The sequence below is a fragment of the Astyanax mexicanus genome, chromosome 8 (genome assembly GCF_023375975.1).
Source record: "Astyanax mexicanus isolate ESR-SI-001 chromosome 8, AstMex3_surface, whole genome shotgun sequence".
Taxonomy (NCBI): domain Eukaryota; kingdom Metazoa; phylum Chordata; class Actinopteri; order Characiformes; family Acestrorhamphidae; genus Astyanax; species Astyanax mexicanus.
In genome coordinates, this window is record NC_064415.1 from 18,427,313 (window position 1) to 18,441,357 (window position 14,045).

General features: G+C 35.8%; 2 protein-coding genes across 2 annotated transcripts; one reads left to right on the forward strand and one right to left on the reverse strand.

The window, feature by feature from the left end:
- Positions 1 to 352: 352 nt before the first annotated feature.
- mettl3 (methyltransferase like 3) lies at positions 353 to 6,018 on the reverse strand. The gene is made up of 11 exons (XM_022678469.2): positions 5,782 to 6,018; positions 4,741 to 4,928; positions 4,160 to 4,627; positions 3,469 to 3,644; positions 2,859 to 3,072; positions 2,362 to 2,549; positions 1,479 to 1,517; positions 1,042 to 1,150; positions 887 to 952; positions 698 to 810; positions 353 to 614 (listed from the first exon to the last, which is right to left on the reverse strand). Exons 1-11 carry the CDS (start codon positions 5,882 to 5,884, stop codon positions 503 to 505), a joined length of 1,776 nt encoding a protein of 591 aa, XP_022534190.2. The 5' UTR covers positions 5,885 to 6,018; the 3' UTR covers positions 353 to 502.
- A 5,029-nt stretch (positions 6,019 to 11,047) lies between these two features.
- sst5 (somatostatin 5) lies at positions 11,048 to 13,431 on the forward strand. Its single transcript, XM_007243284.3, has 2 exons — positions 11,048 to 11,257; positions 12,941 to 13,431. Exons 1-2 carry the CDS (start codon positions 11,126 to 11,128, stop codon positions 13,115 to 13,117), a joined length of 309 nt encoding a protein of 102 aa, XP_007243346.1. The 5' UTR covers positions 11,048 to 11,125; the 3' UTR covers positions 13,118 to 13,431.
- Positions 13,432 to 14,045: the final 614 nt, after the last annotated feature.

Genomic DNA, 14,045 nt, shown 5'->3' on the forward strand with positions numbered 1-14,045 from the left:
GCAGTCAAGACAACCTTCTAACCTTCTTCTAATCAACCAGTTTAACATTATTTTTAAGAGTTTTATATGTTCCTTTTGTATAAAAATGCACAAAATTTGCAAATCTTAACAAACAACAAAAAACTGGTCACAAAACAAGGTTAATACAGAGAGTTTTTTAAAGATTATAAATTAAAAAAGGAAAGAGAAAAAAATAGACAAAGCAGGTCCATTTTTGTTTGACCAATAATAGACAAAGAAGGTATTAAATTGACAAAAACAGGGTCCTTAACCTTTATGCAGCTCTTTGTCTCTTGTCTAATTTTATAACATGTATGTGCCATTTTTGCAATTAAAAAAGTTCTCAAAAATGTTTAGTCATTCTGCTTTTTTATTAAAAACATTATGATAATACAAAAAAAAACATTTACAGACCAGAAAATTCAGTCTTTTAAAGTTCCTATAACCTGTATGTCACAGTAAGTACTTCACATGTGTGTCAGACTGAGCTTGACAGTGCTGATCACATGTTTTTGGGTTTGGAGATCACTCCATCTGGATAGCGCTTCTTGAAACGTGCTACTACATCAGGGTCCAGTAAGTGAATTCCATCCAGCTGGTTACCCAGAGTTACCCTGGCATTGAAAAAAAGAAATTAAGTTAGTTCAGCAGCATAAGACACTAAAATGAAAGCAAAATTGATAGTTAAACTACTCACCAGTTTGGCTGGACGTTATGTGGTCTTCCAAAGAGTTCGATTTTCCTGGTCCCAGGAGACAGACGCTCAATCATACCATATATCTCATCTGGTTTGTGACTGGTGGAGCGCACCTAACAATAATGTATAAGTAAGTAACACAGTATCACATTATATAACAAAGAGCATGTAACCATAGTGAATGTGTACCTCTGCAACGATCACATCACAGTCCAGACCTCTGTTGAAACCCTGAGGGTTTCCCTTCACACCAACCTAATATGAGACAGACAGAGATTTAAGATGAGGATACACAAGATGCTAATAAAACCAAACGGAACACCAACATAAGCCCAGAAACTCACCAAACAGTGCTCTTTGCCGTGGTTTAGCCAGTGTCCAGTCCTGCCTGTGCGAATGATCCGCTGCAGCTGGTTGGTCTTCACCCAAATGATCTCGTCAACACGGTCATATCTGAGCCAATGAGAAATAGAGCGAGAACCTCAAGAAGTGGACGTCTCAAAGAGAATATCATGGACAGGTTTTTGGCAAAAATTTCAAAGTATTATATGATCACAGAAGCTAGTCTAGAGCAGACCATTTTTTCTATCTTGAAATCAGTCTAATATTTTTACTGTGAAGCTTTAAGTGTATTTTGGCATGACTGTTAATGCAGTTTGTAGATTTTTTTGATATATTGCTAAAATAATGTTATCGCAAAAATATACTGCAATGGGCCATATCACCCATGACTAATTACTTAAAAGACTAAACAAAAACATGGTCTTGTATTCACACTTACCCCCAAAGGCTTAGACACTCTCTGCCAAGCTCCATAGCCCTGTAAAAGAAAAAAAAGTGAATACTATGACTAATTTAAAGGATTTAACAGAAATCCTAACACATTTTTAATCTGTCCTTATGAGGATTAATTACAAATGTCACTTTCTGTGAATGGCATGTTCTTTGCTGGATCTTGCACATTCTAACTAATACATCTTTATTAACACATATTACAAATGCATGTTTGTGCTACTTTAAACACATGGTAAAATGAGGACTCAATTATTTGGCACTACACCAAAATTAAAATTTAAACTGAATAAAAAAAAAAATAGGGATTACTTAAACAATGTATCACATAAACATGTTAATTGAAAGAAATCTATGCAAACCTTTTAGTATGTTCAACAAACTGTGCAGTGTTGTACTGTACCCTACTCTATTCTACAGAGAATGCCTAACATGGAAAACGTTTAAGGCCCAATCTCATTTGTTACAAGAGGAAGGTTTTAAGGTGGAACGGAAAAGGTAACCAAGTAGCTAGCTACTGAGATTAACTATTTGCTTTTTTTATTCTTGTCGGGAAAAAAGGAAAAAAACATGTGAAACTGCCCATTAGACTATGATGATATAGAGGTTATTGTAATTTTTAACAAGACAAATACTCAATTTTTTTTGTTTCTTTGGCTGCTTGTGCCACCATCTTGCCAGCAATTCTCAGCCCTCCATTTAGAGTGTGCTTCTGAAATATCTCAGTGTGAAGAGCCATGTAGCCCACATATTTAAAACACTGACCAGTATCTAATTTATGATGTCTTTCCACATGTGATGCGCTTAAATGTATTAATGTTCACAAGTGTACATTATTGTATTATAATGTGAATGTAGCCTTTTATATTTACCTTCCGGTGACCCAGAGGAAGAGAAAGCCATCGTCCTGCAGAATGGGAATGTTGAGTTTTCTCATCTCATCATCTGTCAGTGTTCCATAAGGAAGCTCCATGTGGATGTCCCACGGTGGGTCAGCCATGACCACAGCAAACTTTCCAAGAATGGACACGTCCAGGTAGCGGATATCACAGCAGATCCACTGCAGTTGACACAGAAGATGATCACAGTTCAAAATGAAACATGTTTCTTTGATGTCATAGATAGATTTAGCTTTATTGAGAAAAAAAAAAAAAAAAAACAGGACATGTAGTACAGTTGACTACAGTTGCTTCAAGCTGTTGTGCACTTGCTGTAGGCAGTGTGAAATTTTTATTAATAAAAATTCTAACATAAAAGGCCACTCGCATTGGGCAGCGAAATGATACATCCTTCTTGTTTTTTGTTAATCACACAGCTATTTTTTACAATTAGTTATCTTATTTACTTAAATGCACAACAGTTTTCCCACCTGGGATGGAAACAGTTTCCCCACGTTGCTGTCTCCATCTCCAGAATGCAGACCCAGTTCAGTGGCCCCTGCCTGAGGCCCCAGGGTCCCACTTTCAATCTCAGGGGGGGCGTCAATCTCATAGTGCACATATTTACAGGTGTCCATATGGAAGCAGGTGTTCAAAAAGGAGCAGTCACCCAAGCTCTCGTCTGTGTGCTTGTTGATGATTCGCCTACGGAAGTTATATGATTATTTCAGAAACTGATCCTTGACTTAGCTGATGAAATCTTTATATACTTAACCCAAACTGCTACCCTTATAGGATCACATTCACAATGTGTTTTATATAGTTTCTTTTACATATTTCAACATATTTATGGGTGTCTCTTCTGTCTGACCTGGATCTGATCTGAACATGTTTAATATATTATATATATTTAATCATAATTTTCATATGTTTATAGAAATGTTCTTTTAATGTTTCTGCACGTACTTGCAGAGTTTTTCCTCATACCAAATCTTGCCCTACACAAATAGCCATAAACTGAACACAACAAAATTGTATAAATATATAATTGCAGCAGAGAATATGACTTTATGTTTAGAGATGCTGGTGTAGTGGACCTACCTGAAATGCAGCTTGTTACATGGCTGCGGAGTATCTCCATAACGCATACACTCCTCTTTAGTCCCATGATCACAGAACTCCTGCACCTGTGCTCGACCTCGTGAACGGAACTTCTCCACGATGGACTGCTCCCTCGCTGAGCTGGTGTTCAACAGCTCAAGGATCTCCCTGCTCACCTATCATACACAGATACACACATATAGTTAATCAGTTTTACTTTGTCTGTTATTGGACATATCAACCTTGAATCAGCAGATTTCAGAAAATATCATATTCATGTGACATTTCAAATGTCATACTTCATTGCATGCATTTCTGGGCCTATTCAATATGATGTTTGTATATTGTGTTTAACCTTTGGTTAAACCAGGTATTAATACAAGGATATTTAATAACAATATATGGTATATTAATACAATACATTACATATACAATACAGAGTGTAAAATTCCACTTAGTATTAGGGACAGTAAAATGTGCTCTTCTCAGTCGTACAAATTAATTTGTGGTACATTTTGTTAGACATAATCACCATGCATTTAAATGATTGGTTGTGATTATTATTTTATTCATAGCTGGTAAATCTCCAAGATTTATGCCATAGACAATTTGTTGATTGACAAAAGAGCACTGAGATGTGGGTAATAAATATTACATTTTGAAAGATGGTTGTTAAGATGTAGGAAGCTACCTTTTTGCTTTGCTGTTCTTTGGTTGACTGCTGGCTCAACAGGCTCTCGATCTCCATATCCATATGAGATGCCTTCCCCTTATTGGTTCGACCTTTTTTCTCAGCCCCTCCTCCAGCACCTCCTAACTTCCAATCAGAAGTCCCAGTCTGTGAACTGGAGGGAGCAGCCAAAGATATAGATGATGTCTTGGGCGGTGAAGGTGGAGCCTGAATTGAAGGTGAGGAGCCAGGGACCCTTTTTTGATGAATGGCATCATCGCCTTTTCTTTTGACACCAGTTCTCTGAGGTTGGGAGGTGGAACTGCCAATCATGGCCCATAGTTTGGTGTGATCTACAGAGATGACTAAGGTGGACGAGGGACCAGAGGATGAAGTAGTGATGGTTGGCTGCTTGACTTCAATCAACTCTTGAGCAGAAAATTTCAGTAGAAGACTCTGGATGCATGTGTGAGTTACTGGTGCTTCAGACTGAGAGAGACAATAGGAAATAGAGGAGAGTTAGAGTACATAAATGAATATCAAATTACAGAAAATACAGTCTTTCAAACTTTAAACATAAAAAACTCAATCTTTTTACATACAGAGTTGAGCTGGTCAGTAATGGTGAGAGAATCGGTGGGCAGCGACAGGCCCAGTTCGGACAGGTATGCTAAAAGTTTTTTCTCTAATTCAGGATCAGGTGGACGCTCCACCTCTACTTGCGAAGGAGTTTGAACAGCTGGTGCAGGACTTTCACTCCTTGGTGCTGCTCCATCAGATCCTCCAGCATCTGTTAGGAAAGACACAGAAATAAACAAAGACTGCTGACTACATTATGCTCTCTGCATATTTAGTGCATATTTAATAGTTTTTTTTTTATTTTTACTGTTTGTAGAATTCTATAGTACTGTTCATCAGTGCTGACTTTGAACTTGATATCACACAGTGGACCAACACCAGCAGATGACATGTCTCTCCAAACCATCACTGATTGTGGAAACTTCACACTAGACCTCAAGCAGCTTGGACTGTGTGTATCTCCACTTTTCCTCAAGACTCTGGTCTCTTGATTCCTAAATTAAATGCAACATTTGCTGATAGTCAATGATGGTTTGGAGAGACATCACATCTGCTGGGGTTGGTCTACTGTGTTATATCAAGTCCAAAGTCATTGCAGTGTCTACTACGAGATTTTACAGCACTTGTGCTGACAACTTTTATGGAAATGCAGATTTCATTTACCAGCAGGACTTGGCACACTGCCCACACTACCACAAGTAACAATTGGTCATATATGATATTCTAATTTATATCAGACACTGATTTTTGGGTTTTTATTGGCTGTAAGTCATAATAATCAATGAAAGAAATAAACGTTAAAAATAGATTAATCTGCAGGGGAAAAAATGCTTATTTTTTTCTTCTAAAGACTTAAGACCCTTGCAGGGGTCTAGCTTCTAGCTACTGCTGTAGCTGTAAAACTTCCAGTCATTCTACATGGATTTAAACTGTATCTTTAAATGAACTAAAGCAAGCTGAACACATTCACGCGGTAAACTGGACAGAAACTGAGAGTTAAGCGCAAACAGACAGTTAGTAGTGTAGTTTAACTCAGCACAGGCTGTAAACTGTAAACACAGTACCGATAGCGAGCTGTGTGGGGTCTTTCCTCCTCCTCTGAAGCCTCTCCCGCAGAGAATCCAGCTGCTTCTTGTGAGCCTGGATGCTGCTCCACGTATCCGACATGTTAAAGGGTTAAATATCTATATTAAAGCTGTTTCAATGCTTTAAAACTCTTTAAATCCCGCTTTAACGTTACAGCCGCCAACTTAAGCTAAACAACACAGCGTGACCGCCTTCCGGTCTGCAGCGGAAACCCACAACCGGTACAAAAACCATCGCATAAGAGTCCCGGGTGGTAAAATTCTCACAGCATTCTGAACAGGTGTGGAATTCATCCCTAAACATTACATTTAAAAGGCTATATATAAAACATAAACCAATTAATATGTTATACCTTTAAAAAGACTAAAAAAAGACTAAAAAAATGTTTTAAAATGTGTTTAATTTAGTCGCTAAAATTAAACACACGAATAAACCTTTTCTGCCCAGGCCCAGTGTTTAAATATTAATCTTAATGTATTTTATTTAATGGTTTATTTAATATGTATTTAAATTATTTCAAAATATTTTAAAAACTGTGACTTTTGTAACTATATCTTTTTAAAATAGTAAGTGCTTTTTATGTTTCTTTTTTCTCGTACAAACCAATAAAACTGATCATTCTTTATCATTTTTTTTTTTATTTTAAAAGCTGTTTATAAAGTTTACAAACTGTGGTTTGATTTGAATTCAAAAAACGCAAGGTGGCCATCTAGTGGCTGATAGCCCTAGTGGATAAAACATACATTATTATAGTTCATTCTGTTATACTGTATTTTCCTAAGCAATTATCATCAGTGTTATATTAATCCTCCTGCTATCCTCAAATTAACTAACACTTTATTTCCAGTTTCACAGCAATTTAAACCCCAATTTAATTTAAAAAAATATTATAATTGCATTTTAATAAACATGTTAGCACATTTTATTTGCCAGTTACTTTATGTTGATTTGATCAATTAATAGCGATTAATTATGAATTAATTATTAGATGATAAAACTGAATGTCATAGTGACCTAAACATTATTACCACACAAATGTGTGTAAAATATTTATATTTCTTATGTTTTATGAATATGAAACAGCCTTAATAAAACATTAAAACATTAAAATGTAAAAAATATTAAACATTTTTTGTTTTACTTTTTGTCCTTATCAAACTAAGAAAAGACAATACCTATGAATCACAAAACTAATGTCAATCATTTTTTCAGAGACGTTAAACACAGAATGGGGTCACATTTGCCCCAAATATAATAGGAGGGTTAAAGCATTTTTTCCGCAATTGTGGATTATAAGCATCTTTATAATAAGAATCTTCACAAGATATATTTGACAAACAGCATCCAAGTAGCTTTGCTATGTAAAGGTATTTTAGGAAATTACTTTTATATTAAATATGAAAATGTTTAGTTGTTCCCTTCCTGGCTCCAGTGACAGTTTGAGGTGAAGCTTGCATGGAGCTGCTCGGCCATGCAAATCCATTCCATAAAGCTCTCTACACTATTCTGTTCTTGAGTCAATCTGAAACTACATGCAATTTGAAGGTCTGTGGTGAAATTTGGAGACCTCTGTGCTTTAATAGAGCAAGTTGCTTTCGTTCCCAGCTGCTTTTATTTTGTTATAATAGCACTGACAGTTGTCTTTAAATATAAGATGTTTTGGAAGCAGTCTGCATGCCTAGGTGTTTGATATTATACACCTGTGAGCATGGGAGTGATTGAAACCAGCATAGTGGCAGCATAGTGTATAGTGTATCCTAGCACCTTATGTCGTGGTTGGCTAGAGAAACTCATAACATAATTTGTTGATTTAGATCAGTGCAAAACAATCTGCAACAATCTAACAATCTGATCAGCCGTGGTTAGCTAAACTATATGGACAAAAGTAGTGGGACACCTGCTGATCTGTAAATCTAATTTAATCTGTTACTAAAACTATCTCTACTGTCCTTGGAAGGCTTTGTACTAGATTTTTGTGCACTGCTGTGAGAACTGCAATCAGTGAGGTCGGGATGTTAAATAATCTCTAGCCTTCCTCACCCAAAACTCACCAAAACACTCAAAAGTACTGGATGAAGTGCCATCATTCCAGAAAACATAGTTCCACTGCCCCACAGTTTAGTGTAAAAAAAATGGCAACTGGACAATCCAGATCCAGGTGATAATGAGGTGTTATGAGATTTATACTCTTCTAGGCATCACTTGGCATTAGGCATGGTTGCAAAAGGTTCATATTTCTCTGCTCTGGATAGTCCAATTCGATATTGCCAATTCTTTTTTTGTGTGTGCATTACTTTTTACATCTGTTTTAGCAATGGATGCAACCTAAAGTAGTTAAATTAATTAATTACAAGAGATGCCCAGAAACATTTTCACAATCTCACTATTTGATTGACTAACAAAATCATGAAGATGCTGATCTATCAGATCTATCAATCTTGCTGGTCATGCTAATTAATGAGCTTGGTGATGCTGGTCAAACATCTGGGTAATGCCAGTTCAATAACTTGGTGATGCTGGTCAGGCCAATAGATTGGTTTCCTAGCTTGGTCAGATTGATCATGCTTGTAATCCATCAAAATCTAAGAAAAACATGGTAAAAAAGGGTAAAGGGGGAAACCATAGCCAGACATTCGGCTACGGAGTTGGGGCAGGAATTAACACTACATTTTTGTACTAATTTCTACATTAGCCATATCTCTCCATTATTGATTATGTGCCATCATTATGTGCTTTTTCACACTCATAAATCAGTACCTGTTCCTACATTATCTATAGCTTTACATTATACATTATGTGCCCATCACCTTTTTTAACATTCATGACTCAGTAACCATTTTTACATTAGTTATAGCACCACATTATCTCTCTGTACTGTTGTTTTTGTTTTGTTATTTGTTTGTACATTGCGGGTCGACCAGAGGGGGATGGGTTCCTCTGACTGAGTCTTGGTTCCTCCTAAGGTATCTTTCTCTTAATGTAAGGGAGCGTTTCCTTGCCACTGTTGTCACCACAATAATTGGTATCCCTGTGGTGCTGCTCATAAGAGGCGTAGACCTGTTTTTTCTCTGTTTTGTGACTAGGTATAGCTTTTGTTGCAAAAATATATAAAATATTAATATATAAAAAAGAATTAATTAAATTGAATTGTTGTACCTTTTTACAAAACATTAGCCTGGTAAAGTTTGAGGTCTGGTATATGTCACAATTATTTAACATCATTTAATAAAATATTATCTCTTATTACATTTAAAGATCTTTAAACTCTATAAAAGATTTAAAATAAACTGAGTATGGAGTGCTGGTTAAAAAAACTAATGTACCAGTACCCCCTCTTAATCTTTTGTACTTTTGCTGAGTGCTGAGTGCATTAGTTCATGAATGTCTTCCTTTTAGCATCTTTACTCAGTAAATACCAGGTCGTGATAGGTGTACGGCAGTATATGTCAGCGTGCGCGTGTCCTTGCAGTCAGCTGGCAAGAGTACAGGATGGATCCTTATTGAGGGAGCAGTGGGCATGCAGGCCAATTAACATTTGAGTCACTTCTCGTCATTAGCAGCTTGGTGTAACAAGGACCTCATGCAGAGAGCAAGACATGCAAACATACTTTGCACTTAATCACAAGTGACGCACTTGTGGCCCTAACAGAGCTCTACGTCAGTGCACTCCTTGGCTCAGCAGCCATTAGCACCACTGATTAGAGCTTCAGGACTGGGGTCCTGGGTAGATTTGTCAGTGGTTTGAAATGGTCACTTCAGAAGGATGGCTAATGAAGAACCTTTCACAGAAGGTATTGCTCTTCTGTGCCTTTTAATTACATACGTGATTGAGTATTCTAAAAATACCTTTAATAATTAAATAAATAATTCAAATTAATTATTAATATATATTTTACATTAAAAAATAAAAATGGACTTAATAAAATAGTAACAAACAATTTCATCCTTTAAACAATAGGCAGTACAGCAGTGCATTTCGAAAAACAAATGTGCTAGAAGAACCACATTCAGTTCAGTAAAGATCCATGTTTATAATAGACGTTGTGTGTGTGACTGTGTAAACAAAGCCTTTGAATTGTTAAAGAACATTTACATCAAGTGGATGTTCTTTAGATCTATAAAAGGTTTCTCACATGTACACATCTCTGCTATATGCATCCTTCTTAAATAAATATTTGGAAGGAAATGTCTGATTGCAGTGCTATTCAGAACAAAGATAAGGGATAACAGAAACAATAAGCCATCTAAAATTTATACTGATACGGGCAACTCTCAGTCATATTTATTGACCTGCACATACAGAAGTATTGTGTAACGCATGTGTACTGCAACATACTGTAACATACATCTCAGCATGGAGTTATAGATGTTCTTAATGGTATAATCAAACCTATGCAGCTTAAATATTTTCACACAGTTCCTCCAGATTTTGTGGTAGGGATGGAGTGTTGCTAGCGCATAAAATAGTATCCTGCTTGTTTTTAATCAGAGATAGGTCTGGCAATGCATCTGACAATGGCATTGTTCTGTTGGAACTGTGCGTTGGAGTGTGTGCTTTGAAAAGGTAGGGCCACTGGTAGCAGGACCTCATTAACATAATGCTGAGCTGCTTATAATGAACACTAAAAGTGATCTGACATGGTACAAAACAAGGTACAACAGGTCTTCTGAATGTTTGTTACATAACAAAAAATGTCATGGAGCCAAAAATGGTTCTTCTATGACATTTTTTCATATTGTAATTTTTTTGTAAAATATGCAAAATATTTGTAGAGAGCTATTTGTATATATAATACATTTTTTTATTATTTTTTTTTCATTACTTTAATTTTGAATTAGGATTTTCTTTTCCCGATTAATCTTTACACCCTTATGACTTAACTAGTAGCAATTAGTAGGGTTGGATCTCTCTAATGCACTTTTTTCTAATGACACTTTTTTATGTGACCTTATCAAAGTTTTTCCCTACTGAGATATCCCCCTCCAACCCACCCACCCTGACTTTCATCCCGACACGCACCCAAACACCCACCCAGCTTATGCCCATGATGCACACTCATAAACACTTGAAAAAAACCTCCCATCCACAAACAGTGAACACAGAGCCCCCCTCTCTCCAACACCAAGCACACTCATAATCACCCGTCTCTTACGCGCTGCCCTTTCTCTGCCAATAACACGCATCTAAACCCACCCCAACACCCCACGTCTATCACCCAGGTATATAACCTGCCTCTCATTGTCCCTGTACCACTATCAGTGCTCTCAACAGGCTGAGGTTACTGGTGTGACTGGTGTGAGTGAGCGTAAAATTCCATTAAGATGTGTTCTCAGTTGCAGGTGGTGCTGGTGGCTCTTTCAGTCCTCGTGTTGGTCAGTAGAGTCAGTGCAGCTCCCAGAGGAGACGTACTGACCCAGCTGCTGCAGAATGAAGCAGATACCAAAGAGAATGAGGTGAGCATTACATGGTGGATTTTCTTCTAATGCATGTGTTGTAATGTTATGGAAAGAACTGGAAATGTGATTTTGATGATTATTGCTTTCCTTATCATTTAATCTTTGCTTCTTAAAATTAGGACTGCTATTTGAAAATTAGGTAATTACATAATATTTAATATTATAGGTTTAATAGGTTAAGCAACCCTATGAATCTATCCTCATCATCATCATCATTATCATTGTTTTTAATAGTAATAATTATTTTATGATATACATAGTTACACGCCGTGCAACTTGCAGTGAAATGCATAGGTAAGATAAAAGGGCACATTGAATTAAAAATGAGTATGTTATAATTAATTAGTTTATAATTAGTTAAAAATGAATTAGTAATAATTAGTATTACTATGAAATAGAGATTAGATTGGGGATATGATGATAGATATCAAGAATGTGTTATGATTTGAAGTTAATTGTAATATAAAGAACATACAAAATCAGTGTCCTTATGAATAAATGTCAGTATGTGCAATAATGCATAATGTTGGACAATTGAGCATAATGGATGTTGAATATATTGATATGTTAATAAATAAGAATGTAAATTAATATATGAATATATAGTACCCACTGTGATGGCCCACAACTATTAACCAGAACATTCATGTAGTCACCTTCATGTACAAATACAATTATGTATTGGTGTTGTACAAAAACTTTGTATCTTCTTGTATGTTCATGAAGTAAAACTGACAGATTAAAAGTTGAAAAAGTTTAAGATGGCAAAAATGTAATGTAAATATTATCGTCCCTGTTTTGCAAAAACCCTGAAAACTATCATTTAACAGTCAGTGTAAAAAAAGCAGTGTGCAGTGGTGTACAAAATAGTGATATGCAGAAGTTTGGACACCCCTGGTCAGAATTCTTTTTAAATTATAAAAGTAATTAAAAATACAGCTCTGGAAAACAATAAGAGACCACTTCAGTTTCTAAATGAACATTTAACATTGTTGTTTTATTCTATAAAATACAGACAACATCTCTCCCAAATTCTAAATAAAAATATTGTCATTTAAAGCATTTATTTGCAGAAAATGAGAAATGGCTGAAATATCAAAAAAGACGCAGAGCTTTCAGACCTCAAATAATGTCAAGAAAACAAGTTCATATTCCTAAAGTTTTAAGAGTTTAGAAATCAGTATTTGGTGGATTAACCCTGGTTTTTAATCACAGATTTATGCATCTTGGCATGTTCTCCTCCACCAGTCTTACACACTGCTTTTGGATATCTTTATGCCACTCCTGGTGCAAAAAATCTAAGCAGTTCAGTTTGGTTTGATGGCTTGTGATCATTCGTCTTCCACTTGATTATATTCCAAAAGTTTTCAATTTGGTAAAACCAAAGAAACTCATCATTTTTAAGTGGTCCCTTATTTTTTTCCAGAGCTGTATGTAAAGAACATATATACACATAATTACATAATTACTAAACATTTGAGGAAAAAACATAACACAAATATACCCTAATCTTAGGTTTTATCTCCCGCTGTCAAAAACTTTGTATCTCTTTGTTAAACTCTTTGCATATTTTTGAGAAGAACAGCTGTGAATTTCACATTTTGTCAAATACTTGTTTGAGGTTATGGTTGAGTTTTTGTATTAACGTCTAAATATATTTTCCTCTTATTTTCCTGTAAGGACATTTCCCGCATGCTGATGCTGAAGCTGCTGTCTGAGCTGGAGGTGGCAGGTGAAAATGAGGTGTTATCAGGGGCAGATGTGCGGAACGATGTTGTGCGTCAGCTGCCCTTCTCTCAGCGGGAGCGCAAAACAGGCTGCCGCAATTTCTTCTGGAAGACCTTCACCTCCTGCTAACCACACCGCCACTAAAACCACCACCACCATGCAGTATCTGCCTCACAGTTTATTCTCTATGTTGAAGAGCATCGGAGAGTACCTCTGTCTTTACTGCTGTAGATTATATAACTCCAGTTTTTGTACACCTGCACTGTTTGATTACAGTAAATGACACTGTTGTTCTGTACCTGAACACCTCCAGATTTAATGTTCAGGGGTTTGGCTACAGTGGGGACAATATGTTTATGACTGGTTGTGTTTAGAAAATGTCTTATAGGAGATGATGTGAAGCAGCTCTATCGAATAAATATTAAATGTTGTTATGATTGTCAGGCTTGAGTAGTTTATAATTAAAAAAAGAAAATTTAAAATAATAAAATGTAACGCATGTTTCAACTGCATGAACCTGGATACAATCAAGTGTCTGCAAGAACTTGAACAGGTAACATAAGGTTGGGTGATATGGTAAAATATTATAAAGGGATCTTGCACCATTTTTAAGACATTTTAAGACCTTATATATATTTAAGACACAAAAATGTACTGATAATTCTCATTTGTTTATAATTTTGGTCCACTGTAATGCAGAACAGAGCCAACATAACATATTTAAGTTAAATGAGCTATTTTGTACCTTCCTGCACATATTTTTAATAAAAGGAAAAATTATCAATTAAATTGTAGTGATGATGTTAATAATACTAATGCTACTACTAACACCGTTGCTACTTCTACTACCACTACTACTACTACTAATAATAATAATAATATTAATATTAATCATAATAATGCTGAAAAACATTAAAGTATATTCTCTTTAAATAATTAGCAGTATCCTTTATCATCATCTCATTTGGCCTGATAAAATAGTGCCTGATAATAAATTAATAAAAAAAAAATCACAAAAACAAACTAACACCCATGCACATTTTGGTTTGTACCCCAG

Bases quoted from the DNA above. Each gene is read 5' to 3' on its own strand.
- mettl3 (XM_022678469.2), bottom strand. From the start codon at position 5,884: ATGTCGGATACGTGGAGCAGCATCCAGGCTCACAAGAAGCAGCTGGAT. The intron at 4,628-4,740 runs GTATGTAAAAAG...TGTCTCTCTCAG, and splicing joins TTACTGACCAGCTCAACTCT to TCTGAAGCACCAGTAACTCA. The intron at 811-886 runs GTACACATTCAC...CATTATTGTTAG, and splicing joins GTGATGTGATCGTTGCAGAG to GTGCGCTCCACCAGTCACAA.
- sst5 (XM_007243284.3), top strand. From the start codon at position 11,126: ATGTGTTCTCAGTTGCAGGTGGTGCTGGTGGCTCTTTCAGTCCTCGTG. The intron at 11,258-12,940 runs GTGAGCATTACA...TTTTCCTGTAAG, and splicing joins CAGATACCAAAGAGAATGAG to GACATTTCCCGCATGCTGAT.